The sequence below is a fragment of the Phycodurus eques genome, unplaced genomic scaffold, assembly GCF_024500275.1.
Source record: "Phycodurus eques isolate BA_2022a unplaced genomic scaffold, UOR_Pequ_1.1 contig_25, whole genome shotgun sequence".
NCBI classification, from domain to species: Eukaryota; Metazoa; Chordata; class Actinopteri; order Syngnathiformes; family Syngnathidae; genus Phycodurus; species Phycodurus eques.
Window position 1 is genome coordinate 13007 of NW_026904022.1, and position 27902 is coordinate 40908.

The following is a 27902-nucleotide window of genomic DNA, read 5'->3' on the forward strand; positions in this document are numbered from 1 at the left end:
GATTGAACCCGGGTCCTCAGAACTGTGAGGCTGACGCTCTAACCAGTCGCCCACCGTGCCGCCTTGCTTAAACCCAATAGAAAGATATTACAAACAAATGAGCTTCACAAAACGTGGAAGTATTGTTTCAATATTAGTAGATACAGTGTTAAAACAAATTTCAAAACAGACAATTAAAATCGCAAAAAAATATTCAAGAGGCCAGCCCATCACAAAATACACCCACACAAAGCACACACACACACAAAAACAAGCACACAATGATTTATACCGGTAGTGTCGCGATAGGGCCAGGGAAGGAGAAATCATTATTATTATTATTATTCAGGTCGCAATGATCCATTTTTAATATCGATGTATCGATTCATATTCCTAGGATGAGATTTGATGAGATTAGATAACATTAGATTAGATTAGATTCGATTCGATTCGATTCGATTAGATAAGATTAAATTAGATTAGATTAGATTTCATTTTCGTACGGCAGACTTGAGATGGATGAATGTGTGTTTTTTAAATAATTTTTTATTTCTTTATTTTTTTACCACTTTTAATGATAAATTGTTCAGCGTGACTCGATTACGTTTGGGAACATGGGAGTATCAAACTGTGTTGTTTTTTTTCTGGCGCGATTGAATGGGCCAGTCTAAGAAGCAAATCACATCCACTGCTTACTGCGCAGGATGAGAAGTGCGCAGTGCAGAACGCAAAACTTCACGAGCGGAATCTGCAAAGGTTGAATCCAGGCCACTGAATGTCCATCAAAGTTAAATCAGTAACGTATGTGAGGAAAAGTATGGACACATTTTGGTTTTGCAGTCGTAAAAAACAATTGAGGAAAAAAACATGACGGGCATGCAATTAACTGTTTTCCGACCACCGCCGCCGTCGACAAGTCGTGAAATATAAGTAATATGAAAAGCCACAATCAGCCACAAGCAAGAAGCAAGCCGAGGCCAACCATCAATTTGTGAGACATTTCAACCAGGTTTTGTTACTGATAGCACAATCGAGAGCTAAAAGGTTGGGAAACACATTTGAAATTCCTTCACGGACATACTGTACTTCAGCAAAACGAACACCAACACTACTAAGACAGACCAAAGTAGTCAAAGAGAGCATCGAGCAGGCAGACTGGAAAGTGTCTCACCCTGGACAGATGGCATTTGATTAGATTTGATTAGATTTGATTAGATTTGATTAGATTTGATTAGATTTGATTAGATTTGATTAGATTTGATTAGATTTGTGTTGGTTGTGCAAATGTTACAGATACTCCTCAATCAGTGTGCAAATGGAGCAGATGCTACTCTGGCATAAGTGGCCAGTATATGCAAATAGTGCAGCATGGCGAGACAACTACAGTGAGTGCACGAGTCATACATAATTGGCCCCACAGAAAGGTGACAACGAACTCAAGTCAAAAACTTTCCAGCTTGTTGTAATGGAATTATAGGTTAGGTGTTTAAGAAGTTGATCGCAAGAGGGAAGAAGCTGTTGGAATGTCTACTAGTTCTAGTTTGCGTTGATCGGTAGCGCCTACCTGAGGGAAGGAGCTGGAAGAGCTGGTGACCGGGGTGCAGACGGTCCGAGAGGATTTTGCACGCCCTTGTCTTAGTTCTGGCAGCGTGCAAGTCCTCAATGGTGGGTAGGGGGGTACCGACAATCCTTTCAGCAGTTTTGATTGTCCGTTGCAGTCGGAGTTTGTCCTTTTTTGTAGCAGCACCAAACCAGACTGTGATGGAAGAACACAGGACCGATTCGATGACCGCTGTGTAGAACTGTCTCAGCAGCTCCGGTGGCAGGCCGTGCTTTCTCAGAAGCCGCAGGAAGTACATCCTCTGCTGGGCCTTTTTGAGGACGGAGTTGATGTTGTTCGCCCACTTCAGGTCCTGAGAGATTGTAATTCCCAGGAACTTGAAGGTCTCGACGGTTGGCACAAGGCAGCTGGACAACGTGAGGGGCAGCTGTGGCGAAGGATGCCTCCTGAAGTCCACGATCATCTCTACCGTCTTGAGCGTGTTCAGCTCCAGGTTGTGTCGCCCGCACCACAGCTCCAGCCGCTCCGCTTCCTGTCGATATGCAGACTCGTCACCGTCTTTGATGAGGCCGATGACAGTGGTGTCATCTGCAAACTTCAGGAGCTTCACAGTCGGGTTCGCTGAGGTGCAGTCGTTCGTATAGAGAGAGAAGAGCAGCGGAGAGAGGACACAACCTTGGGGCGCCCCAGTCCTGATGCTGCGTGTGGATGAGGTGGCCTCCCCCAGCCTGACCTGCTGTGTCCTGCCCGTCAGAAAGCTGTAAATCCACTGGCAGATGGCAGGTGAGACGCTGAGCTGGAGAAGCTTGGTTGAAAGGAGTTCAGGGATGATGGTGTTGAACGCTGAGCTGAAGTCCACGAACAGGATCCTCGCGTAGGTCCTTGCACTGTCGAGGTGTTCTAGGATGAAGTGCAGTCCCATCAGAATCAGAATCAGAATCAGAATCATCTTTATTTGCCAAGTATGTCCAAAACACACAAGGAATTTGTCTCCGGTAGTTGGAGCCGCTCTAGTACAACAAACAGTCAATTTACAGAACACTTTGGGGACATAAAGACATTGACAAAAAACAATTGTGCAAAAAGATGCAGAGTCCTCTAGCACTTAGAGCAGTTCGAACGACTAATATTGCAATAGTCCGGTGCAATGACCATTGTGCAAAGGGCGCTGAGACTTCAAGGAGTGAATGCGGTTTAAAGTGACGAGTAGTGCGATCATCTGGGACAATGTCGGTTGTGCAAATGTTACAGATACTCATGATATGATACAGATACTGTTGACTGCATCATCCGCAGACCTGTTCGCTTGGTAGGCAAACTGCAGGGGGTCCAGCAGGGGACCTGTGACACTCTTGAGGTGGTCCAGCACGAGACGTTCAAAGGACTTCATGACCACAGATGTCAAAGCGACAGGCCTGTAGTCATTCAGACCAGAGATTGCAGGTTTCTTGGGGACTGGTATGATGGTGGAGCGTTTGAAGCAGCATGGAACTTCACACATTTCCAAAGATCTGTTAAAGATCTGAGTGAAGACTGGAGCGAGCTGGTCCGCGCAGACTTTGAGGCACGATGGGGACACATGGTCCGGTCCTGTTGCTTTGTTAATCTTCTGTTGTTTGAAGATGCGTCTCACATCCTGTTCATGGATGGTTAACGCAGAAGTCAGAGGTGTGGTTGTGGTCGCGGGTGCGGCCGGGTGGGTGTGTGGAGTGAAACTGTCCTTTTCAAATCTGCAATAGAAGGTATTCAAGTCGTTGGCTAGTGTGCTATTGTTCTCATCTTGGGGGGATCGTCGCTTGTAATTAGTCAGCGATTGGAATGCACGCCAGACTGATTTCGAGTCGTTCGCGCTAAACTGTTTTTCCAACTTTGCTGCATAGATCCTCTTTGCAATGTTAATTTCTTTAGTAAGCTGGTTTCTAGCTCGATTATACAGGGCCCTGTCCCCGCTCTGATATGCATCTTCCTTAGCTTGGCGAAGCTGCTCCAGTTTAGCAGTGAACCACGGCTTGTTGTTGTTGAATGTCCGAAATGATTTTGTTGGTACACAAACCTCTTCACAGAAACTGATATAGGATGTGACAGTGTCCGTATATTCATCCAGGCTGCCAGCTGAATTTTCAAAGACACTCCAGTCTGTGCAGTCTAAACAGCTTTGAAGTTCCATCTTGGCTTCATTGGTCCACTTTTTGACTGTTTTCACTGTAGGCTTCGCACATTTAAGTTCTTGCTTGTACGTCGGTATTAAGTGAATTAAGCAGTGATCAGACGAGCCCAGGGCTGCACGAGGTATAGCACGGTATGCGTTTTTTAGAGTGGTGTAGCAGTGGTCTGAAGTATTATTTTCCCTGGTAGGACAGTCGATGTGCTGCTTGTACTTAGGGAGTTCGTGGTTGAGTTTAGCTTTGTTAAAGTCCCCGAGAATAATGAGGGGTGAGTCAGGGTGTTTTTTTTCAATTTCGTTTACTTGTTCGGCGAGCGTTAGCAATGCGACGTTCGTGTTAGCTTGCGGCGTAATATAGACTGCAGCCAGTATAAACGATGCAAACTCACGTGGCGAGTAAAATGGTTTACAGTTCAAAAACAGCGACTCCAAATGCGGGCTGCAGTGTGTGCTGAGCACCGTGACGTCCGTACACCATTTTTCGTTTATATGGAGGCATATCCCGCCGCCCTTCGTTTTTCCCGATGATTCCATGTTGCGGTCCGCTCGATGAATGTTGAAGCCGGGAAGCATGACGGCGCCATCGGGTACAGCATCGCAAAGCCAGGTCTCCGTGAAGCACATGGCCGCGGAACGTCCGAAGTCTTTACTGGTCTTTAACAGAAGATGAAGCTCGTCCATTTTGTTGGGTAGGGAGCGTACATTCGCGAGGTGGATCGACGGGAACGCCAATCTGTGTCCTCTCTTGCGGAGTTTCACCTGAATGCCGGCTCGTTTTCCTCTGTGGCGCCGCTTCCGCATCCATGCGCCGAAAACCGCGGACGCCGCTCCGGTGAGTAACTCGGGGAAAAAACTGAGCGGATTTTCGAAAGTTGGTGACAGAAAGTCCGGAGTAGCCTCCTTGATGGTTTGCAGGTCTCCCCTTGTGTAAGTGAGTCGTGTAAGGTCTCCAAAGACGGACGAAAAACACAAAAACAAAGACAATACTAGAGAGCGCGTTACCGAGGCGACCACACTGGTAGGCGCCATCTTGAATATGATTGATCTTCGACGATACCAATACCACCGGATCGTATTACTATCCCAAAAAAAGTAACTCATCTTTATCACTTCTGCTTAATACCAAAAACAAATCCGTACGGTCCTAACAAGGATTGTTAAATCTACTCCGTCATTAATAAATGCAAACGATTTTTAAGAGATGAAGCTGCTGTAAAAATGGAGTACTCATTTTAATTACCCTTTCACTCGGTGCGGTTACTCATCAAGGGGTGATAAGTGAGGGCAGACCGGATTGGCTCCGTAAAACTAAAGGCAGTTAGCACACCTAGGGGAATTCATCTCGACACCAGCTTAACAGCTCCTTGTCCCCTCGCGCGTACTGTGTTGGGGAAAAAGTGGGGAGCTTGACCCTTTAAACAGAGAGTCTGTCAGGACATTTCTCCCGATTAGTCCTGCGGGTAAGCGAAATCTGACATGTGGCGCCCAACGTGGGGCTCGAACCCACGACCCTGAGATTAAGAGTCTCATGCTCTACCGACTCTACTGGGCTAATTATTCTTTCCAAGGCCTTTTTGGTGCAAATAAATTAACACTATAATGAAGCCAATCAGTGCAATACATGTGCCGACTGCTGCTACAATTACATTGTACCTGTTCTCCTTCTGTAGCTGTGTGTCTTCTGGAATGAGAAAAGTTGCAGAGGAGCCGCTACTGTCAAAGCCACACGTGTAGTTGTTTTTCAGCAATGATGCCACTCTTATCTGAGTGGTGATTCTGAAAGTGAGTCCTCTGTCAACACAACGGTGGTGCTGGCGTTGAGATCTCGCTGATGAGTGTCCTCCCAGGTCACTGTAAATACCGGGTAGCTCTCGGACTGACAGGTTAGCACGAGCTCGCCTTCTGTTGCTGATTTGTAAATGTTTTTGGTGACCGTTTTATAAGGTGCAGTCACAGATAACTTAATATCCTTATAGTCAGACCTGCTTTTTGTCCCTATTACACACTGGTAGGTTCCCGTGTCATTGATGCGTAGCCTGGACACTTGCAACTTGGCCCAGCCATCTTTAATCTGCTCGGTAAGAAGCCTGGCACGACCCCGGAAGTCTGAATGTTGTGAGGAGGTTTGTTCCTGCCCTTTTTCCATTTGGTACACTTCCCGAGACCGAGCCGGTGAGGTCCAGTGCCAGGACACCTCCAAGTCCTTGTAGGGAGGCTGAGACAAAGGAAAGAACCAGCAGCCCATTAACACGTCTCCTCCCAACTCGGCTTTATATGAGGTCCGCTCCGCAGTGGTGGTTAACATGACTTGGAGACATGGCTGGAACATGACTTGCAAAATAAAGATATTGGTCCACTTCATTTAGATCTTTTATATTTTCTTCCGTAAAAATAGTTATTTTACCTTCTTCTGCTTCCTTTGTTGGGGTATTTTGCTCCTTTCTCAGCTTGAATATTTGTCAGGTCTACGGAGTCCATCGGGCAAATATTATTTTCAGCAATCCAGTTGTTCTATCACATCAAATTTACAGGATAGGTAAGTCACATCAGCAGTTAGAGCGACCAGCTTCCCAGTAGTTCTTGGTATGAATTCTTCCAATTTATCGAGAAGGGCTTTTTGTTCTACAAATGCTGCCTGATGTTTCAACACAAGAGCTGTAATCTCCTCCTGTCCTTTTTGTACTACTTGTAGTGCTGTTAATGTGAGCCTTAATGCAGCTGCTGTATTCGTCGCTTGTTCCTCCAATGCAGCCGTACGAGCTCTCAGGGCATTCGGCTGATCCATTCTTCTCTTTCCTCGTTCTGCGGGGTGAGACTGCGCAGTTCTCAGTTCACTTGCTTCAATCCCACTATATGTTTACTCTCAAATTGGCCCCACCCCCTGAAGGGGGTGTTCCTTATAATTCAATTGTCTTTAATCTAATTATCTCTTCTTTATCGTATAATTCTTGCAACGCCAACAACACCTTTCCCAATACGTCTTATATAGAAACCTTTTTGCGTTTTCTAAGTAATTTTAATTCTCTTTCGAAGAGGAAGATGACTCTTCGATTGGTCTATTCCACAGATGAGAGAGCCATACCTTAACTACTTTGTCACCACCATCAATCGTTTGTGTGCGGCGGCCTTCCTCTGGTTCTTGTGCCTCCTTCTCTGGGGAAGCTTTCCCCTCTGTAGGCCGTCATCGCCCACTCCTTCTGATCTTCTCGGGCTCCCAGTCTTCATCATCTTTTATAGCGTTTTTTTTCCGCTTTCATTACTTGTCCTATTTTCTTCCATCTCATACTTCCACAACTTTTGGGCCATTTTTCGTTATATCTTGGGCATCCTCTCAGAGACTGATGTTTTGTCCTATTTGGCAGTATATGCCCGTCCCCATTACAACCATGGTGGGGGCACCTTTTTCTCCTTAATTTAAGGCGTTCTTTTAAACTATTAATCTCTTTGTCGCTACCATCTGAGTCGTTTGAGGCAGTTTCGATCGGCTCTTGCCAATTTTCTAATTCCTCTGTTGCCGCTTCTGCTAGCGTTAATAATTTTGTTTTTCCACTTAAACCACTTAAGACCCTCGTCGGGCTATCACTTTGATCTCTTTCCTCTCTTCTGACAGTTGTTCTCAATGACAACTTCATTCCTAGGGAGTATATTCCTTCATAAGGTACCAAGGCTACCATAACCCTGACTTCGACCCAACTGCTGTCTGGGCTGGAAGCACCAGATGAGGTGTCATGGGACTCATCTGTAGTGTAGCAACTTTCTCTTTATACTCCATCTTCTTGGTGGCTTTGTCCAACAACGTTCGATAGGTATACAAGCCGTTTCCTCCTTCTTCTCGCTCGTGCGGAGCGTTGGGTAAGGGGGTTACTGGGATGCGTTCATTGGCTAAAATGTTACCTATTATCACTTCCCAGGATGTTCCAATCCTTGAGGTGTACAGTGGATCCAATTGCATCTTTGGTACTGATTGTTCTATTAATTATGCGGGGCGGTTCTGCCGATAAGCATTTAAAAGTCCCAAGTCATCTGACACTTGGAACCCCAAGTAGTCTACTTGGAATCTAGCAAATTGGCATTTTTTCAGATTGAGTTTCAGTCCTGCTACTGTCACTCTTCGAACTACAGTTTGTAAGAGGTTCAAATGCTCTTCTTCTGTATCATTCGCAATGAATATATCGTCGAAATAAATTGTGACTGGCAGTCCTTCCAAAACGTCCATTACCGCTGATTGAAACACATTTGGGGAATTTTTGTATCCCTGGGGTAATCTCTGCCAGATGAACGATTTCCCTTTATGTGTGAATGCCGTCTTTCCTTGCAATGCTTTGGCAATCCTTAAGGAGAAAAATCTATTCGCTAGGTCGATGCATGTTTTATACTTTTTCACTCTCAGTGTTTTTAAGGACGCCTGGGGGTTTATGAGGCTGGCTCGATTAGCCACCGTTCGGTGGTTCAAAGCTTTAAAGTTGATAACTGGCCTCCATCCCCCTCCTACCGACTCAGGCTTTTTGACAGCCTGAATAGGGCTGTTTGTTATTGGATTGGGTTCTTCACGAATTATTCCAAGCGCCAATCGTTCTTTCACTATCATCGCCATTTCAGCCACAGCTCCCGGGTTAAGAGGGTATTGTCTCACCGCCGGGTGCACTCCTCCACTTATGGCTTCAGAGAAAGCACGGCCTGCCACCGGAGCTGCTGAGACAGTTCTACACAGCGGTCATCGAATCAGTCCTGTGTTCTTCCATCACAGTCTGGTTTGGTGCTGCTACAAAAAAGGACAAACTCCGACTGCAACGGACAATCAAAACTGCTGAAAGGATTCTCGGTACCCCCTTACCCACCATTGAGGACTTGCACGCTGCCAGAACTAAGACAAGGGCGTGCAAAATCCTCTCGAACCGTCTGCACCCCGGTCACCGGCTCTTCCGGCTCCTTCCCTCAGGTAGGCGCTACCGATCAACGCAAACTAGAACTAGTAGACATTCCAACAGCTTCTTCCCTCTTGCGATCAACTTCTTAAACACCTAACCTATAATTCCATTACAACAAGCTGGAAATTTTTTGACTTGACTTCGTTGTCACCTTTCTGTGGGGCCAATTATGTATTACTCGTGCACTCACTGTAGTTGTCTCGCCATGCTGCACTATTTGCATATACTGGCCACTCATGCCAGAGTAGCATCTGCTCCATTTGCACACTGATTGAGGAGTATCTGTAACATTTGCACAACCAACATTGTCCCAGATGATCGCACTACTCGTCACTTTAAACCGCATACACTCCTTGAAGTCTCAGCGCCCTTTGCACAATGGTCATTGCACCGGACTATTGCAATATTAGTCGTTCGAACTGCTTTAAGTGCTAGAGGACTCTGCATCTTTTTGCACAATTATTTTTTTGTCAATGTCTTTATGTCCCCAAAGTGTTCTGTAAATTGACTGTCTGTTGTACTAGAGCGGCTCCAACTACCGGAGACAAATTCCTTGTGTGTTTTGGACATACTTGGCAAATAAAGATGATTCTGATTCTGATTCTGATTAACCGAGGCATGCAAAATGATGATAGACAAGGATGTTACAATCTATACTGATAGCCAATATGCGTATTCCACAGTTCATGTTTTTGCACAATATTGGGATAACAGAGGAATGATTACGTCAACAGGGAAACCAGTAACACATGCTGAATTACTTAAACAATTGTTACAGGCAGTGCAGCATCCACGAAAATTGGCAATTTGTAAATGTGTTGCACATACATACATCTCATCACATACATACATTTGCTGACAAAACTGCGAAAAAAGCAGTCTATAAACCATTTTTGGGTTTAATAAAACAAATTGAACAACAAACCTTAGATGACCAAACACTAAAAGATATGCAACAACAGAGTCCACAACAAGAACGCAATTATTGGGTAAAACAAGGTTCAAGGCTACAAAATGATGTTTACATTAGCACAGAAGGAAAACAAATACTTCCAAAGAACCTATTTAAATGGGCTGCTATATTGAGCCATGGTGTGTCACATGTCTCAACAGGAGGGATGGTGGCACAGATACATCGACACTTTACAACCTATGGTTTCAATTTATATTCAAAGAATTATTGTAGAGCATGCATGATCTGTGCACGACATAATCCTCAAGGGCAATTGCGACCTACTAGAGGTAAATTTCCAGTGCCTACATACCCTTTCCAACGCATGCACATGGATTATATAGAATTAAATCAAAGTGAAGGAAAGAAATATTGTTTGGTTATCATAGATGCATTTTCTAAATGGATCGAATTATTCCCAACAAAATTACCTGATGCTCTGACGGTGGCAAAAGCACTATGTAAAGACATCATTCCAAGATATGGCATACCTGAAACCATTCACAGCGATAATGGGACTCATTTTGGAAATCAAATAATCAATAAAATAGGAATCGTGCTCCACATCAATTTGAAAAACCATTGTGCTTACCACCCTCACTGTGCAGGTCTCGTGGAAAGAATAAATGGGACAATAAAAAATAGACTGAAAAAATGTATGGAAGAGACAGGAAGGTCATGGACACAGTGTCTTGACCTCGTTAAAATGTACATCAACATTACAAGCACCACAGGTTTAACACCTTACGAAACATTGTTTGGAAGACCTTATAGACGTCCGTTGTTTGAACAAAAATGGGAACTTGATGACGAAACAAACTTAGCTGGTTACATGAGCAAGTTGTTAGAGAAACAAAATGATTTAAAAGTATCTGCTGAAAGTAAACATGTTTCCCAGCAGGAAACCAAGTTGGTTGGACCGGGAGACTGGGTCCTAATTCGAAGCATCAAAAAGAAGCACTGGCATTCATCAAAGTGGGAAGGACCATATCAAGTGTTATTGACAACTCCAACAGCCCTAAAAATAGCAGAAAGAAATACATGGGTTCATTTAACACACTGTAAAAGAGTCATTTCAGCTGAGTACTCAAATAGGGAAGGTGAGCAAAAGTCTGATAACGGAGCGGGAGCAGATGTGGAGATTCTGAAAACGCTTGCTGGTCAGTGAAGAAAAAAGACACCAACCCGTTTAGTGAGAACGCAGCAGAATGGCACACCCACGTTGGTTACGAGATTCGATAAGTTGTTACGTAGCAACTTTGGTTACTATAGTGTTGGTTTTGTTTATATGGTACATGGGACGTCCCACCCTAAATGATACAACCAATTTTTTAGATAGAAAATCACCTACCAGCTGGACCAATATGACGAACCCAATAATGGAAAATTTTGAATCATTAACTCGTATCAAAAGGAGTACAGCTGATGATCAGAACTGTGGGCATGGCCTCCAAACGCGGCAAACCGGTTTAATATTTTGTGCCCCCCAAAATCAAACTGCTTTGATTATAATTCCATATGCGGCTCTCACCAATGATGCTAAAGAGAATGGGCAGAATTGGGGATTTGGATATGACTGGTATGCAACTATAGGCTTTGGATGGGAACACCTCATTGGCGAAACAGGTTATGATTGGTCCAGTTGGTCACTAAAAACAGCAAAAGAACATAGAAAGAAGTTTAACCTCAGCAAAACGGCCCATAGTTTAATATTGACATACAAATCAAGTCACCCAGTGTGTTTGATGATGAGCTTGTGGGCATATTCTGGCGGAAAAGATCCCCACTTCCAAGTAGCATTGTGTTATGGGAACCGTGTTAAACCAGAAATGCCATTAAAAACTTCAAAGAAAGGTGGACAAATTTTACTGGTTAACAACATAACTACTGATGATTGGTTCCTTGTTGTCACAGGAGTTTCAGGACAAAATAACAATTGGTTACTATTGGTGGAACAAGCAGCAAATGTAACGAGAAAAGATTGTGTGGTTTGCATGGGTCCCAGGCCTTTGTTGCGCATCGTTCCGGCACAATTATCACAAGATTGTATTATTCCATGAATGAACGCTACTGTACCAACTGAGAGGTGTAAATCATGGGATCCTATATATCCCGTAACAAAAGCAGATAACCACAAACCAATGTTTTCTACTTTAGTAGCACCGAATAATTTTACTTGTATAAACATGATTAGTAAAGGCAAAAAATTAGGACCTCTGAACGACACACAGTGTAAAGTAACCTTAAAAGTCGGACCAAATTTATGCCAGTATCACGGAGCGACATCTGGTGGTGGTGCGGAGATGATAGACTGTTTGATAGATTACCTAAAGATATATCTGGATTGTGCGCTATTATCACTTTGATATTGCATGTGTCAGTATACCCTATGCCTGTTCAAGATTTAATGGAAAGGGCACCAATGTTTTTGTCCATTCTAGAACATAGACAAAAAAGAGATTTATCCTGGCAGAGGCAAAATTATCCAACAGAGATCCTCCCGGATGACCGAGCTTCTCACCCTATCTCGAAGGGAGAGCCCGGACACCCTGCGGAGGAAACTCATTTCGGCCGCTTGTATCCGGGATCTTGTTCTTTCAGTCACGACCCACAGCTCGTGACCATAGGTGAGGGTAGGAACGTAGATCGACCGGTAAATTGAGAGATTCTCCTTCCGGCTTAGCTCCTTCTTTACCACAACGGATCGATACAAAGTCCGCATCACTGCAAACGCTGCACCGATCTGCCTGTCGATCTCCCGTTCCATTCTTCCCTCACTCGTGAACAAGACCCCAAGATACTTGAACTCCTCCACTTGGGGCAGGATCTTGTACCCATCAGCTGCCTCAGGAGTCCCACAGGCCAAAAAGGCCCGATAGGACTCCTTCTTCAGCTTGATGGCATCCCTCACTGTTGGTGTCCACCAAGGGTTCGGGGATTGCCTCCACGACAGGCACCAACCACCTTCCGGCCACAGCTCCGGTCGGCCACCTCAGCAATGGAGGCGCGGAACATGGTCCACTCTGACTCGATGTCCCCTGCCTCCCCCGGAACATGAGCAAAGTTCTGTCGGAGGTGGGAGTTGAAACTCCTTCTGACAGGGGATTCCGTCAGACGTTCCCAGCAGACCCTCACAATACGTTTGGGCCTGCCACGTCAGACCGGCATCTTCCCACACCATCGGAGCCAACTCACCACCAGGTGGTGATCAGTTGACAGCTCCGCCCCTCTCTTCACCCGAGTGTCCAAGACATGCAGCCGCAAGTCCGATGATACGACCACAAAGTCGATCATCGAACTGCGACCTAGGATGTCCTGGTGACAAGTGCACGTGTGGACACCCTTATGCTTGAACATGGTGTTCATTATGGACAAGCCGTGATGAGCACAGAAGTCCAATAACAGAACACCGCTCGGGTTCTGATCGGGGGGGCCGTTCCTCCCAATCACGCCCTTCCAGGTCTCACTGTCATTGCCCACATGAGCATTGAAGTCCCCCAGCAGAAGGATGGAGTCCCCAGTGGGAGCGCTCTCCAGCACCCCCTCCAAGGACTCCAAAAAGGGTGGGTACTCTGAACTGCTGTTTGGTGCATAGGCACAAACAACAGTCAGGACCCGTCCCCCCACCCGAAGGCGTAGGGAGGCTACCCTCTCGTCGCAATAAGTATTCCCACACCTGCTCGCCGCCTCTCACCGTGGGTAACTCCAGAGTGGAAGAGAGTCCAACCTCTCTCAAGAGGACTGGTACCAGAGCCCAAGCTGTGCGTGGAGGCGAGTCCGACTATATCTAGTACCTCTTGACCTCACACACCAGCTCGGGCTCCTTCCCTGTCAGAGAGGTGACATTCCACGTCTTCTGTAGCCAGCTTCTGTCGCCGCGCTGCACCCGACCCCTATGGCCCTTCCCACAGGTGGTGAGCCCATGGGAAGGGGGACCCACGTTACCCTTTCGAGCTGTGCCCGGCCGGGTCCCATGGGTGCAGGCCCGGCCACCAGGCGCTCTCCTTCGAGCCCCACCTCCAGGCCTGGCTCCACAGGGGGGCCCCGGTGACCTGCGTCCAGCAAGGGAAACCTAAGTCCATATTGTGTCTTCGTCATAAGGGACCTTTGAGCCGTGCTTTGTCTGGTCCCTCACCTAGGACCTGTTTGCCATGGTATGACCCTACCAGGGGCGTGAAGCCCCAGACATCTTAGCTCCTAGGATCAGTGGGACACACAAACCCCAGTTCTTTCTCCTCTTTTTTAATTTAAATGCGCTCCTCTTCCTCTTTGATGTGGTGGACCTCTTCGTCCTTCACTTCCTCTTTAATAAGAGGGGGCTCTGGCTCCTGCCCCTCAGTACGAAGATCTTCAGCGATGTCTGCAAGATACAAAAAGACAAACATGCATAGTTTGCGGAATCTTTTCACATGTTGGGACTAATGTTGTGTATTATTATTATTATATTATGCAGGGATCTTGTTTGATGTGTGTACCGCGTTTTTAGCAGTTAAATTAGCAGTGGCACATAAAGTACGATCAATCTGCGTCTTCGGACAGGCCTAAACACATTTCACATACCGAGAGAGAACAAGAGCAATGAATAACACAAAAATATTGGACAAACAGTATAGAAAATAGGGTAACACCTGTGATATGCAATATTGCTGGGCCATGTAGCAGGAACCATGACATAGCGCAGGATGACTGCATCTGTATTCCGTGATGAGTTCCAGGGACTCATTGTTTCCATGACATGTCCATCCCAGGACTCACCTAGTCTCAAGTATAAAATTTTTTATATTCATAATTAAGGTTAATATGAAAGCAAGATGAGTTGGATATGTTGGAAATAATAAAATCGGGCAGGTAAACAACACAATGTGAAAAAGTGTAAAATAATGAAGTTCGTAAAACACAAGAAACAATAAAGGTAATACAATGGACCCCTGCATATTCCCGGATTGGCACTTTTGTGACAGTGGCCTCTTGTAAACATAATTTCGGCAACCGTGGCCAAGAAGTACCAAGAACCACCCACCCCCAACATTCCCCGGACCCATGGTTGTGGTGTCCTTGAGCAAGACACCAATACTCCGAACTGCTCCCTGGGCACTTAAAGGTCAGAGGAAAAATATTTTTAAATGTTTCTTGATAACTCTCGACTAACTAACCTTTTTTTGGGGGGGGGTTAATCCTTGGTCACTCACGGAAAGACTTGCCGATTTCTCATTTTTCAGTTCCGTGGCGAGAAATGTTCAGTGTTTTTTCAAAATATGTTCATGTCAAAATACAAAATGCATTTGTTTATAGCTTGTTATGAACCCTGTATTCAACGTGTGCTTTGATGGAATATCACATATTGTAAATCAGAATCAGAATCAGAATCATCTTTATTTGCCAAGTATGTCCAAAACACACAAGGAATTTGTCTCCGGTAGTTGGAGCCGCTCCAGTACAACAGACAGTCAATTGACAGGACACTTTGAAGACATAAAGACATTGACAAAAAACAATTGTGCAAAAAGATGCAGAGTCCTCTAGCACTTAGAACAGTTCGAATGACTAATATTGCAATAGTCCGGTGCAATGACCATTGTGCAAAGGGCGCTGAGACTTCAAGGAGTGGATGCGGTTTAAAGTGACGAGTAGTGCGATCATCAATGTTGTTTGTGCAAATGTTACAGATACTCCTCAATCAGTGTGCAAATGGAGCAGATGCTACTCTGGCATGAGTGGCCAGTATATGCAAATAGTGCAGCATGGCGAGACAACTACAGTGAGTGCACGAGTAATACATAATTGGCCCCACAGAAATGTGACAACGAACTCAAGTCAAAAAATTGCCAGTTTATTGTAATGGAATTATAGGTTAGGTGTTTAAGAAGTTGATCGCAAGAGGGAAGAAGCTGTTGGAATGTCTACTAGTTCTAGTTCGCTCGATGATACAGGGCCCTGTCCCCGCTCTGATATGCGTCCTCCTTAGCTTGGCGAAGCTGCTTAAGTTTAGCAGTGAACCACGGCTTGTTGTTGTTGAATGTGCGAAATGATTTTGTTGGTACACAAACCTCTTCACAGAAACTGATATAGGATGTGACAGTGTCCGTATATTCATCCAGGCTGCCAGCTGAATTTTCAAAGACACTCCAGTCTGTGCAGTCTAAACAGCTTTGAAGTTCCATCTTGGCTTCATTGGTCCACTTTTTGACTGTTTTCACTGTAGGCTTCGCACATTTAAGTTCTTGCTTGTACGTCGGTATTAAGTGAATTAAGCAGTGATCAGACGAGCCCAGGGCTGCACGAGGTATAGCACGGTATGCGTTTTTTACCGTAGTGTAGCAGTGGTCTAAAGTATTATTTTCCCTGGTAGGACAGTCGATGTGCTGCTTGTATTTAGGGAGTTCGTGGTTGAGTTTAGCTTTGTATGTAATATGTAACTATATCACATTGTACAGTTTACTTTGCTTGTATTTGCTTTTATTTTGCTTTGGTTTACCCACTTTCAATCAGCCCCTGTGAATAATTTCAACTGACAAAATAATGAGTTTTCTCTGCAGGGTGTCCGCGCTCTCTCTTAGAGATAGGGTGAGAAGCTCGGTCATCCGGGAGGATCTCAGAGTAGAGTCGCTGCTCCTCCACATCGAGAGGAGATGCCTCCTGGACGCCACCCTGGTGAGGTGTTCCGGGCACGTCCCACAGGGAGGAGACCCCGGGGACGACCCAGGACATGCTGGAGAGACTACGTCCTTCGGCTGGCCTGGGAATGCCTCGTGATCCCCCCCGGAAGAGCTGGAAGAAGTGGCTGGGGAGAGGGAAGTCTGGGCGTCCCTGCTAAAGCTACTGCCCCCGCGACCCGGATAAGCGGTAGAAGATGGATGGATGGAAATTCAGTGGGCCCCGTCTTTACCGTTATTGATCAAATTATATGAAAATACTCAAACCTTAAACAATATCTTACAATATCTAAAGAATTGGAGAAAACAGTCGGCTTGCGCAACAAAAAATGAACAGTTTGCAATAATTTTTATGTAGAAACATTTTTCCTTCCCCGTAAAATTATCCGACTAATGCTGATATATTTGTGGTGCAGATATGATGCCACTTTTGCATAACTACGTCACTGTGGATACAGTGACTTCATAGCCAACCCCACGAATTTGGAGATCATCTACAGCATGTGCAAAAAGGTAATGTTTTCTTATGCTGCTCTCAGGTCTACAACAATGTGAACTGAATAAAACAGTTCCGAGGTTTGGAGCTTAATGTGACCGGTTGGTGAGTTTTGGTTGTTTTTCCTGTCCCAGGTGCTGACCACAGATTCAGGTGAGGAAGCAGAGTGTCACGCTGCCAAACGGTTGGAGGTGATGATACTGCAGTGCAAAAGCAGAGGGATTGACCAGGTTAGGAAGGCAGTCTCCATGCATCACTTAATTACTCTACATCATAGGTGTCAAGCTCAAGGCCAGGGGGCCAGATGCGGCCCGCCACATCATTTTATGTGGCCCGCGAAAGCAAATCTCGTCAACTTCCGTGATTTTTGCTAAAAATCTGTACCCAAATTCCAAATTGTCATCATAATAAACAATAATGGTGAGATATTGCATTTTTCTGTTACCAAACCCTTCTTCTACAGTAACTTCAACAATACTTGAACAAACTATTATCCTTGTCTTCTGATTTCAAAACTAGTTATCCCTCAATTTGTTGTGTAATGGTAATCTGATTTTGGTGATGAAACATTTCACTATTCTATCCTCTGAGGGAAATCATAACTACAATGCGGCCCGAGACAAAAATGAGTTTGACACCCCTGCGCGACATAAACGAGTACTTCCACTTTGGCTCTCCTGTGGTTTAAAGCTTGTCTATTAGTATTTCATCTCAAATTGACCTTTGCTAGACTTTCATTGGTGTGGACTTATTTCTTCAACATGAAACGAGTTAGTTTGACGTTTTTATGTGCGCACAAGTCTCATTGTGTGTGTGTGTGTGTGTGTGTCTGAATATACAGTGGCTTGTACAAAGTAGTCATCCATACCCCTTGAACGTTTCCCTATTTCGTCACGTTACCACCACAAATGGGCTTTGGATGAAGATCAAAATGGTGAGTAAGGAACAACATGATGATCCTTTTCGGTTCCACTTGACAATTACGTGCTACTTTGTGTTGATCGGGCACATCAGATCTCAATATGAATTCAGGAAAAAAATAAGTTTGTGGTTGTGAGGTGGCAAAATGTGAAACAGTTCAAGGGGTTTGAATACTTTTTTCAAGGCGGTCATCATAGCTATGGAAACAGAAAAGTGCTGTCTATTTTTGAAAGTTTGGAGCCACTCCACACTGAAATCCAGTAGCACACATGAGATGTACTTTAATTTAAAAAAAACAATTTTGTTCCATGTCGACTAACTTTTTTCTTTTCTTTTTTTTTTTTTGAATGATCATTCTTACTGTTAGTAAACTGCAACGTGTTCCTGCGTGTAGTTCTCAAAGAATAAAACAAACACAAATGTGTTTGCATGTAATATCATCTCCTATCGCTGTAGCAAAGGATTTCTGTCATCGGATGGAATTTAGCAATTTTTTTTTTTTTTGTCAAACAATTTTTAGAATCTCACTGCCTTGTTTTGTTGTTCAATTTTGAATTGTATAAATTGTTTTTTTAGTTGAATTAGTTTTTACATGATGTGTCTTATTTTAATTAATTTTGAAGAGAGATAAGACATGGTAAGATTTTTAGTTTCCGGCCAGGTGGCCACTTGCCTTCTCTTAAGAAGTTGCAGTCTTAAGTTTGACCGCTAGGTGACAGCCTTGTACTATTTTAATTCATCTCCTGACCTTTAACCTTAAGGTTCTTTGATGGCTCTTGCCATGAAGAGAGGTCGGAGGTAGTGAGCAGAGGTACGTTTGTATTTGTGTTTTATTTATACGCATCAAAAGACAATATGAAACAATAGTTGCGAAGGTGAGAGAACGTGCTCGCTCTTTTGCCCTCGTGTTTCTGTTAAAGTGGTCATGTCGGCTTGTGGCGTCATTTGATGATGTCATCAGGGTGGAGTTTGAGTCACGTGACGACATTGTGAGGTAGGAGCTCGGGTGCAGAAGAGAAGAGCGGAGTTGACAGAAATTCATTCAGCATGTTGCTGTGTGCTTGGTCGCTGCTCTTCATCACTGTGGCAGGTGAGTGCTGCTCGGCGAGGTCAAGGGTCACTCGACAGGTTCATGCTGAAACACGCTTGTCTCATCCTTCAGGCGCCAGCGGCGACCAGCTCGAGGCAGTCACGGGCGAAGTGTTGGCGTCAGAAGGCAAACAGGTGACGCTGTCGTACGTTGACGCCACAGCGCCTACGTGATGGTGATTCTTTCTTCTGGTACCAACAACTTCCTGGACAAGCGCCACACTTCCTGCTTTCCCACTTGGGAATCGGCAGCCCGTTCAGCGCCAAGCCGGGAATGTCGGCGAGCGTGGGAAGTGACAGGAGACGAGTCCACCTGCACATCGAGGAGGTGACAATTGAGCACTCTGCAGTGTACTACTGTGGTGTGAAGCCGCACAGTGACACAAGCGCCACATTCTCGTTCTCGTTCAGAACATTTCCTGTTCCTTATCTCATCACATCACACTCTTTTCTTGTATCTTACAAGTCTCCAAATAAATCAATACAAATCTTTTCAGTGGTATGTATGACAGCATTTCTTACTGATGTGTGAAAGGATTTCAGTGTACACTACGAGCACATTTTAGTAAGTAATATGAGTGCATTTTAAGTGTGGCGCATGTCAACGCATTAGTATGCGAGCCAGGCACGTGCACAGACATTTTTGGAGGTAGGTGCTCAAGCCAGAAAAGGGCAACCATAGCCATAACTATTCATTCAATCAAGAAAAAAAACAGTAGTGTGTATTTAAACACATTTAACACGGCCAATAATACCACGAATAACAAAGAAGGTGAGTAGTGGATATAAAAAGTTAAAACACTCCTGTTCAAATGAAATGGCAGCGCATTTCAGCAGTGTGTACGAGACAACACGAGACATTCAGGCGAGAGGGAAGAACCATAGTGCGGTGCTGCGACGACGGAGGACATGTCTGACAAGGTGCACGTTGATGTCATTGCAACAGGAAGCGAAGGCCGCGCCTCCTCAGCCACAAGTCAGCATTCACGCAGACTGCCAGTGCAGACATGAATCGGGTGCTCGTGTGCGTGCTGACGGCTGCTTTGAGTCTCGGTGAGGTCATCTGAGGTCACTGCCGCTTTCAGCTGGCGTCTGACCACCTTTGTCGCTCTCTTGACAGGAAATGGTCAGCAAACAGTGCACCAGCCGGCGGGCGATGTCCACGCTGTGGAGGGCGCGAGGGTGACGCTGGACTGCAGCTTCGACAGCACACGGAGCGACGACTGGATCTTATGGTACAAACAGGAAGTGAACGCGGCACCCGAGTTTGTTCTGAGCATCTCAAAGATCGGTCAGGGCAAGACGGAGAAGAAGTACGCCGACAGGTTTCGCTCCAGCATGGACGCCAGCACCACGCAAGCTCCTCTGCATATCGAGAGCGTGAAGCTGAGCGACTCGGCACTCTATTACTGCGCCCTGCGGCCCACGCTGACACATCCGCTGGCGTGCCTGCACAAAAACACCTGCACCCGCCTCGTGCCACGTCACATCGGGGGTGTGGTCTCACGGGAGTCGACGAGTCACTGTGCAAAAGGAGGATCTTGACACATGGGCCAACAGGCCTAAAAATGGACTTTGTAACTCGTTGAAGACGGAAATTAAGTTTTGCATCTGGATTCTTCTTCTCGCCACCCCTTAACTTATCTGTTCTCACGTCACGCTGTCATATGACTACGAGACCAGCAGTGGTTTCGTTTATGTGCCGTCTCGCTTCCTCCTCACGACCGGAACAAGAGGATACAAGCAATACCAGAACATTCCTGACGGGTGCTACAAAGCTCAAGCGTGAAAAATGCCGGTCCCCATGTGACGCTGCTCACCACCACTGTGCATTTCAATTACAGTGACAAAAACAGAAATCCAAACTACCTCCAGTCTGCCCACTGATATAGACACAGCTGTCACCACCCTACTTTTGAAACCCAATAAAGAACCAACACGACTATCCAGTTATTTCCACTGTCCTTAATTAATAGGGGGGATTTATTTTTAAGTTTGGCTTTACAGCCAGCGTGTAGACTGGGGATGCGGCTGCTGTGGCTGCTTTAGAGTGCCTCGTTGTCACGGCGTAGAAAAGCCCGATGATGACCCAATGGGATGTTTTCTGGCACGATTGTCAACAATTTTCTCCGTGGTGTGTTGCATTTGCTGCTTATATGTTGCCATTGAAAGAAATGAGTTCCGCCCACAGAAACAGACAATCATTTACCCTCACACTAACATCATCACTGGGCGGAAACTGAACCCGAGCTGCCTGCACAGACGTCAGGTGAGATCTCAGTGGCTTATAAACATGCTTTGTTGACCAAAAAAAATGAAGCCAAGCATGCTACGGGGACGAGCACGCACATGTGCGACCCCAAAACAGCTCTGCGGCTGCCACTTACACGTATACACTTCCTGCCCGAGGCGAAGATGTAAAAAACAAGCCACACGCTGCTCCGCCCTCTCATCGGAGTCAATAAGGTCACATGATTGACAGAATGTGATGATGAATATAGCACAGATAAACATACTACGTCAGCACTTCCAAATATGGGCAAGCTTGCACCAGGGCGGTGGCGTCCTTGCGCGCTGCCCCGCGGCCTTTTTCACACTGCTCAAGTACCGTCTGAAAAGGCCTTTCGACCCGACCTTCATTTCCTCCCCGCAATCTACATCCTGTCCCAGTAAGCTTTTGAGACAGAAACCATAACTGCTGTCATCTGTGACGCAGGTGCCATGGCGACCGCTTCCTGTGGAAAGAGTCTCGAAGACACAGCCAATATCAAAAACACGCAGGCAAACTCACATTCAAATGTAATAAATATTTTGTTAGCCACATTCGAAACATAAATGCTGGTGCAGCTTTGATGTCCTCTTAACTTGTTCTTCATAAAATATTCATAACAATCATAAATGTATGGCGGTGCACGCCCACATGCCAATGAGCACGCATCATACATACTGTATAACGTCACTCACAAACAACTTCCTCTTTGACATGTTCTTGTCCACAATTTTTTTTATATGGCATATTGTGTAATGTCTTTCCTATCAATCACTGATATACTATATGTATGTATTGAATTCGCCACAAATAATTTACTGATGAGTATGAAGCTCTGCAGTCACTATTAAGTATTGGCATACTGAACACTGATAACCATGTAGTATTAGATTAATTATTTATTATTGTGTATTGAGAAGCTTGACTACACTGCAATAATTGAATAAATGGTTGTCTATATTCGGAACATAATCAAAAATAAATAAATAAATAAAAACAATCCTCGGTCAGTGTGGAGAGAAATTGCTACAAATTATCGCCAGAAACCAGCATGTTTGTGTCACCTGCAAAAAGGATCCATTTCAAGGAGTTTGATGTATTGCATCTTTTATGTACATTAAATAACATTGGACCCAGCACTGACCCCTGTGGGACACCACACACAATGGCAAAGAATTCTGACTGATGTCCATCCATCAAGCAAGCATATCGGAGTCTAAATATTTTCCCAACTTCGTCAATTTTTATAGTCACTTAATTTTCCTTATAAATTTAATCCCAGTTGTAATCAGGTTATTTTCCAGTGTCGCCATAGACTTTTCTGTCGTAATTCATCTGTATTGTGGTGTGTTGTAATTCAGCAACAACCTCTTTTTACAATCTCATTTTATTGAACTTTTGTTTATTTAATGACACATTTTATTGCTCACTGACATGAAGAAAACCTCCAAGTTCGAACACAAACACAGGAGGAGGAGTAAGGTGGTGGTGTGGCACTGGCTACTCAGGTGCGCCAAACCACAGGCACAGTGTCGTGACACAGTTGATGGCGAGCGACTTGGCGAAAACCAGGCGGAGGGCGAGGACGGTGACGGAGAGGAGGTTCACCTTCCCGTCTGCCAACGACATGCACGTTTAACTCAGCCCGGCAGACTGCGACTCTCGCATGTTCAATACCAACCTGGCACCAAAGCGTCCCGGCACCGCCCTGGTCCCATATCACCTGTGGCGGCACGACAGGAAGCGACATGAGGCGATGACTCCATATAGTCGACAAGAGGCCGAGGCCACTCTCCTCACCTTCCTCGCACGTGTCGTTATGTGCAGCTGACAGCAGTGCGACCTGGTTGAATAGCGAGTCGTCCGATATCCGCACGGCGTGTGACTCCTCGAACATGTCTCCTTTTCCCGCCTTCTCCGTGGCGTTGTGTCGACTGAAGCCGGTGGCGAGGCACGCCTTCAGGTTGCCCGCCTCAAGTTTGTAGAAGGACGGCTCAAAATCTTCCCCTAAACACCGACCGCATTCTCTCGTTAAGCAGGGAAAACGCATCGTGACAATTGGGCAAGAAGCTTGCGCTGTTGAAGGATACACATCGAGGAACAGTTCGATGTGTTGCGTTTGAGCATGTGGGAGTTTTACACAAAACATGTAACATTTGGACAACATGTTCTGACCTGTTGCACAAGCAGAACATCTTGACAACAAAAGTCCAACGTTCAATTAAATTGAGCCGACAAGTGGAATTTTCTCTGTTTCTACTCACCAGGTTCTACACTCAATCGGATTCCGCGTCCAAACATCAACGAGTACGCATTTACACAATGTGACGCTCATAGACTAAAACTGCACCAGCTAACTTTCAGTTTCAGCATTCAATTAAAACAAAACGACGAAGTGTCTTAAGAAACAAAAAATCCACTTACAGGCCTCCACTGTCAATCTGGTCCCACTTCCAAAAAGTAACCTGTTGATTCCTGACACACAACAGTTGTTTCCTTAACAAGAACCTAATAACTTCTCCAAGAACCTCATCAGAACTGTTGTGTCCTTGCAACAAATACCAACTATACAAAATAAAGATAAATAAATAAAATGGTTCTGGGTGCATTTTAGTCAGTTTTTTTTTACTTCTTTCAGGCTTTACATTAAGATCATTAGAAAGAACATGTTGAAGTTTCACACATAATATGTAACTTGATATCACATTGGGGCAAAATGGTCCACTCACGTACTAACCGAAAGAACATCTCGGCAACAGAATTCCAACATTTCATCAAATGGAACGGACAACTGGACTTTTCTCTGTTTCCATTCACCAGCTTCTAGACTCAATCTGGTTCTGTGTCCAAACATCAAGTACGCATTTACTAAATGTGACACTCAAACACAAAATCTCTGCACCAACTAACTTTCTGTTTCAACTTTTAATAAAAACAAAAAATAAATAAATCACTTACAGGTCTCCACTCTCAGTCTGGTCCCACTCCCAAAAAGTAACCTGGTGTTTCCTGTCACACATTAGTTGTTTCCTCAACAAGAACCTCATAAGATGCTTGAACAAGAATCTCTCGTAGACAAACGAAAGTATGAATTTAAAACTAAATAAATACACAAATCCTCCCACATTCCAAAAACTATGCTCTCATCAAAATTTCACTGGGATAGGCTGAAGCTCCTCCGTAACCATGAACAGGCTCAGCAGGAGAGAAAATGGACAGGGAGACGGAATCTTTCTCAGTCCATGTTCTTTAGTATTGTTTACGTTGTAAACATAAAAGCCAAACTTACGAGCCTCCACAGTCACTCTGGTTCCGTTTCCGAAAACTAATCTCCAGCTTCCTGACACACATCAATTGTTACCTCAACAAGAACCTCAAGAAAAGCTTCAACAAGGAAACGATGAGAACCTTTTTGGGGTGGCATGGTTAAGGTGCTGATTAGCTTTTTTTGCTCAAATTTTAAAACAAAAAGGACTTTTTCACAAGTGCTGGCCTCTCCACAGTGGCGTTCCTCAGGGGTCCATTCCTCGTCCCACTTGACTTTTATGTCATTCATGTTGACTGGACACCCTTCGCCTAGTGTAAGTGACGTCATGACGCGTGTTTCTCCACGTTTGCATAAAAAAAAGGGGGTACATTTTCATCAACACACGCAACGTGTTGCCACGGCACTAAGGCATTATCAGGAAGCTGTGATACGTGACACACACAAGCAGCTGAATTATCCACGAAGAAGAATGAAGCAGAGTAAGAAAGACAAATAAATATGTTCAAAGGCAATTTAGTCAGTACCAATAATGAAAAATACAAGCCACAGTAATAATGGAATTCCTACTGTTTTCCACCGTCAAACTCGTCCCACCCCCGATGACAAGCTTGTAGCCCACAGCGGCATCCACACAACAACGCACACTGTGACACAAACCTACACCCTCACCTGCCACGCCCACCACCTGTGGCCTCATTATTTTCTTCAGCTGATGACATCATGTTGGCTCTTTTCGAAGTTCCACTCAAAAGCTATTTTCAGCTAACTTCATGTGACCAGGTGGCAGTAAGACCACAGTTCTTGCTCAAATGCCTGTCAGAACTTAAGGAGGAGGAATGGCCTAACATTATCAATTATCATGCCGATAATGACGTCTTTAAAATTGTTGCGAAGAAGATAATGTAGCTCTCGGAATCTGTCGTGATGTACAGATTGTACATGTACGTCTAGATATTTGTTAAGCTTCAATCTGCCTCATCATTGGTTCAACTGTGTTTATTCGGCTGATCATCCTTACCTTCTGCTTCTGCCAGAAAAGAATTCTCATCAATTCTCATCTTCTGTGGATTTTGGTGTCGCTCTGGTCAGCTTCCAATTCAACTCATTATGTTCATGAAGTCGTCCACAATTACTTTGGGGATAAGAATTATTTGGGTTAAAATAATGCATAAAAAAGAACATATGCACGAATGGGACAATATGGCTTTTGAGACAGAAACCATAACTGCTGTCATTTGTGACGCAGGTGCCATGGCAACCACTTCCTGTGGAAAGAGTCGCGATTTGGTTGCATAACTATTTGGTGGTTCACCACTGATTTTGCTTTGATGATTGTGCACGTGTAACGGTGTCATTCACTTGAATGTTTCTGGAGACACAAATCCATGTGACTTGGCTGCTCGGTGTGGGGCCAATACACAACTCTTTGCAATCTTCATGAACTGTCGCCTCACTTGCACTCAGTTTCTACAAGTGTTTAGGTATTACATAGCCACTCCCCACCAGACTCCATTTTTACTGCAGGTTTCACTCGCCCTTCCCTCTTCTGTCCCCGTCCTGTCCTTTTATGTTCTGTTGTCTAGTGACTCTCGTCCCTTACTCACAGGGTGAAGCAATCCTGGTCAGTAAAAAAGCTAGCGTCCCGTCTTAGTTGTGTTTTTTTTTCTGTCTTCTCTTTTGTCTGTTTCTCCCCCATCAAACTTTGTTCTGTCAGTCTACAATAGGGTGGAGTTTGAGTCATGTGACGACATTGTGAGGTAAGAGCTCGAGTGCAGAAGAGAAGAGCGGACTTGACAGAAATTCATTTAGCATGTTGCTGTGTGCTTGGTCGCTGCTCGTCATCACTGTGGCAGGTGAGTGCTGCTCGCCGAGGTCAAGGGTCACTCGACAGGTTCATGCTGAAACACGCTTGTCTCATCCTTCAGGCGCCAGCGGTGACCAGCTTGAGGCAGTCACGGGCGAAGTATTGGGGTCAGAAGGCAAACAGGTGACACTGTCGTACGTTTACGCCACAGTGCTAACTGGTGGTGATTCTTTCTTCTGGTACCAACAACTTCCTGGACAAGCACCACACTTCCTGCTTTCCCACTTGGGAAGCGGCAGCCCGTTAAACGCCAAGCAAGGAATATCGGCGAGCGTGGGAAGTGACAGGAGACGAGTGCACCTGCACATCGAGAATGTGACAATTGAGCACTCTGCAGTGTACTACTGTGCTGTGAAGACCACAGTGACACAAGCGCCACATTCTCGTTACAAGAACATTTCCTCTTCCTAAGCTCATCAGATCACACTCCCCTCTCGTAGCTTACAAAAAAAATCTCCAAATCCATCAAAGAAAAAAAAAAAAAACTTTATTTACCTTGTTTCAAATTATTATGCACATTAGTGTTTCAAGACATTTTATAGGTTTTAAAGAACTGAAAATAGTTTGACTTAAATTTTGGAATATGGCCTGTTGTTTGATAGCAGCTTCCCAATTCTTGCATCCATTGGACTTTTGGGAGAAGTTCTGTTTTGAATTTCTTTCCGGGATGTCACTAAAGCCTCGCGGAGCTGCTGTTTGGATGTGAACTGCCTCCCAACCTCATACCAACCCCAATTCCAATGAAGTTGTGTAAAACATACATAAAAACAGAATACAATGATTTACAAATCATTTTCAAACTATATTCAATTAACTACACCGCAAAGACAAAATATTTAATGTTCAAACTGATATTGTTTTTTGCAAATATTCACTCGTTTTGAATTTGATGCCTGCAACACGTTCCAAAAAAGCATGTTTCACCTTTCCTTTTAACAACACTCAGTAAGTGTTTGGGAACTGAGGAGACAAATTGTTGAAGCTTTGCGGCTGGATCATTTCCCAATTTTTGCTTGATGTACAACTTAAGTTGCTCCACGGGTCTCTGTTGTCGTATTTTGCACTTCATAATGTGCCACACATTTTCAATGGCAGAGAGACCTCGACTGTTGGTGGGCCAGTCTTGTACGCGCACTCTTTTACTCCAAAGCCACGATTTTGTAATACGGGAAGAATATGGCTTGGCATTGTCTTGCTGAAATAAGCAGGGACATCCCCCCGAAAAAGACATTGCTTGGATGGCAGCATATGTTGCTCCGAAACCTGTATGTACATTTCAGCATTTAATGGTGCCTTCACAGATGTGCAAGTTATCTGCCAGTTGCCCATCTCTGCCCTAAACCAATATCATTATATAATTTAGGGACTCGTCCTAAGTTCTTTTCAGAAATGATTCGGAAATCTCATTAATATTTACAGAAATTGTTTGATTGCTCAAATTGTTGAGCAAAGAAATATAAAGCTGTAGAAGCATTAATTTTGTCCAGGCCAGTTTCATTCTTTGTCAAACAGAAGGGTACCAACAATTCTGTCCACATCTGTGGCTGTTCTTCTCAAGGTGGTGTGATGAGATCCGGAGACCACATGCTGATTGCTGAAGGAAACTTGGAAACCTTATGTGACTTGGCTAGCAGTGACATGGGCCTGCCTGTGTAATAGAAAAAGCCTGCTTCTCCTCCACACCGGCTTATCAGCCAGTATTCCGAAGACGAAGTAGAAGCAGATGTGATGAAGATGACATTAAGGCGAGAGGGAAGA

At 44.8% G+C, this 27902-nt stretch overlaps 1 protein-coding gene, 1 pseudogene and 1 gene segment (V, D, J or C); 2 read left to right on the forward strand and 1 right to left on the reverse strand.

Moving 5' to 3' along the window:
- Positions 1 to 5254: 5254 nt before the first annotated feature.
- On the reverse strand, positions 5255 to 6066 carry LOC133398181 (programmed cell death 1 ligand 1-like; annotated as a pseudogene).
- Positions 6067 to 18646: 12580 nt separating this feature from the next.
- LOC133398180 (uncharacterized) lies at positions 18647 to 20647 on the forward strand. Its single transcript, XM_061669760.1, has 4 exons — positions 18647 to 18744; positions 18817 to 19071; positions 19690 to 19796; positions 19864 to 20647. Exons 2-4 carry the CDS (start codon positions 18917 to 18919, stop codon positions 20286 to 20288), a joined length of 687 nt encoding a protein of 228 aa, XP_061525744.1. The 5' UTR covers positions 18647 to 18744; positions 18817 to 18916; the 3' UTR covers positions 20289 to 20647.
- Positions 20648 to 25929: 5282 nt separating this feature from the next.
- LOC133398211 (T cell receptor alpha variable 9-1-like) lies at positions 25930 to 26555 on the forward strand. The segment is given in 2 exon segments: positions 25930 to 26133; positions 26206 to 26555. Coding segments are annotated over 2 exon segments (393 nt in total).
- The last annotated feature ends 1347 nt before the right edge of the window (positions 26556 to 27902 follow it).

What these genes read in the sequence shown, in the direction of transcription:
- LOC133398180 (XM_061669760.1), top strand. Translation starts at nt 18,917, where the DNA reads ATGGTGATTCTTTCTTCTGGTACCAACAACTTCCTGGACAAGCGCCAC. An exon ending in TCCACCTGCACATCGAGGAG is followed by an intron (nt 19,072 to 19,689) that starts GTGACAATTGAG and finishes TCATTGCAACAG; the next exon opens with GAAGCGAAGGCCGCGCCTCC. An exon ending in GACGGCTGCTTTGAGTCTCG is followed by an intron (nt 19,797 to 19,863) that starts GTGAGGTCATCT and finishes CTCTCTTGACAG; the next exon opens with GAAATGGTCAGCAAACAGTG.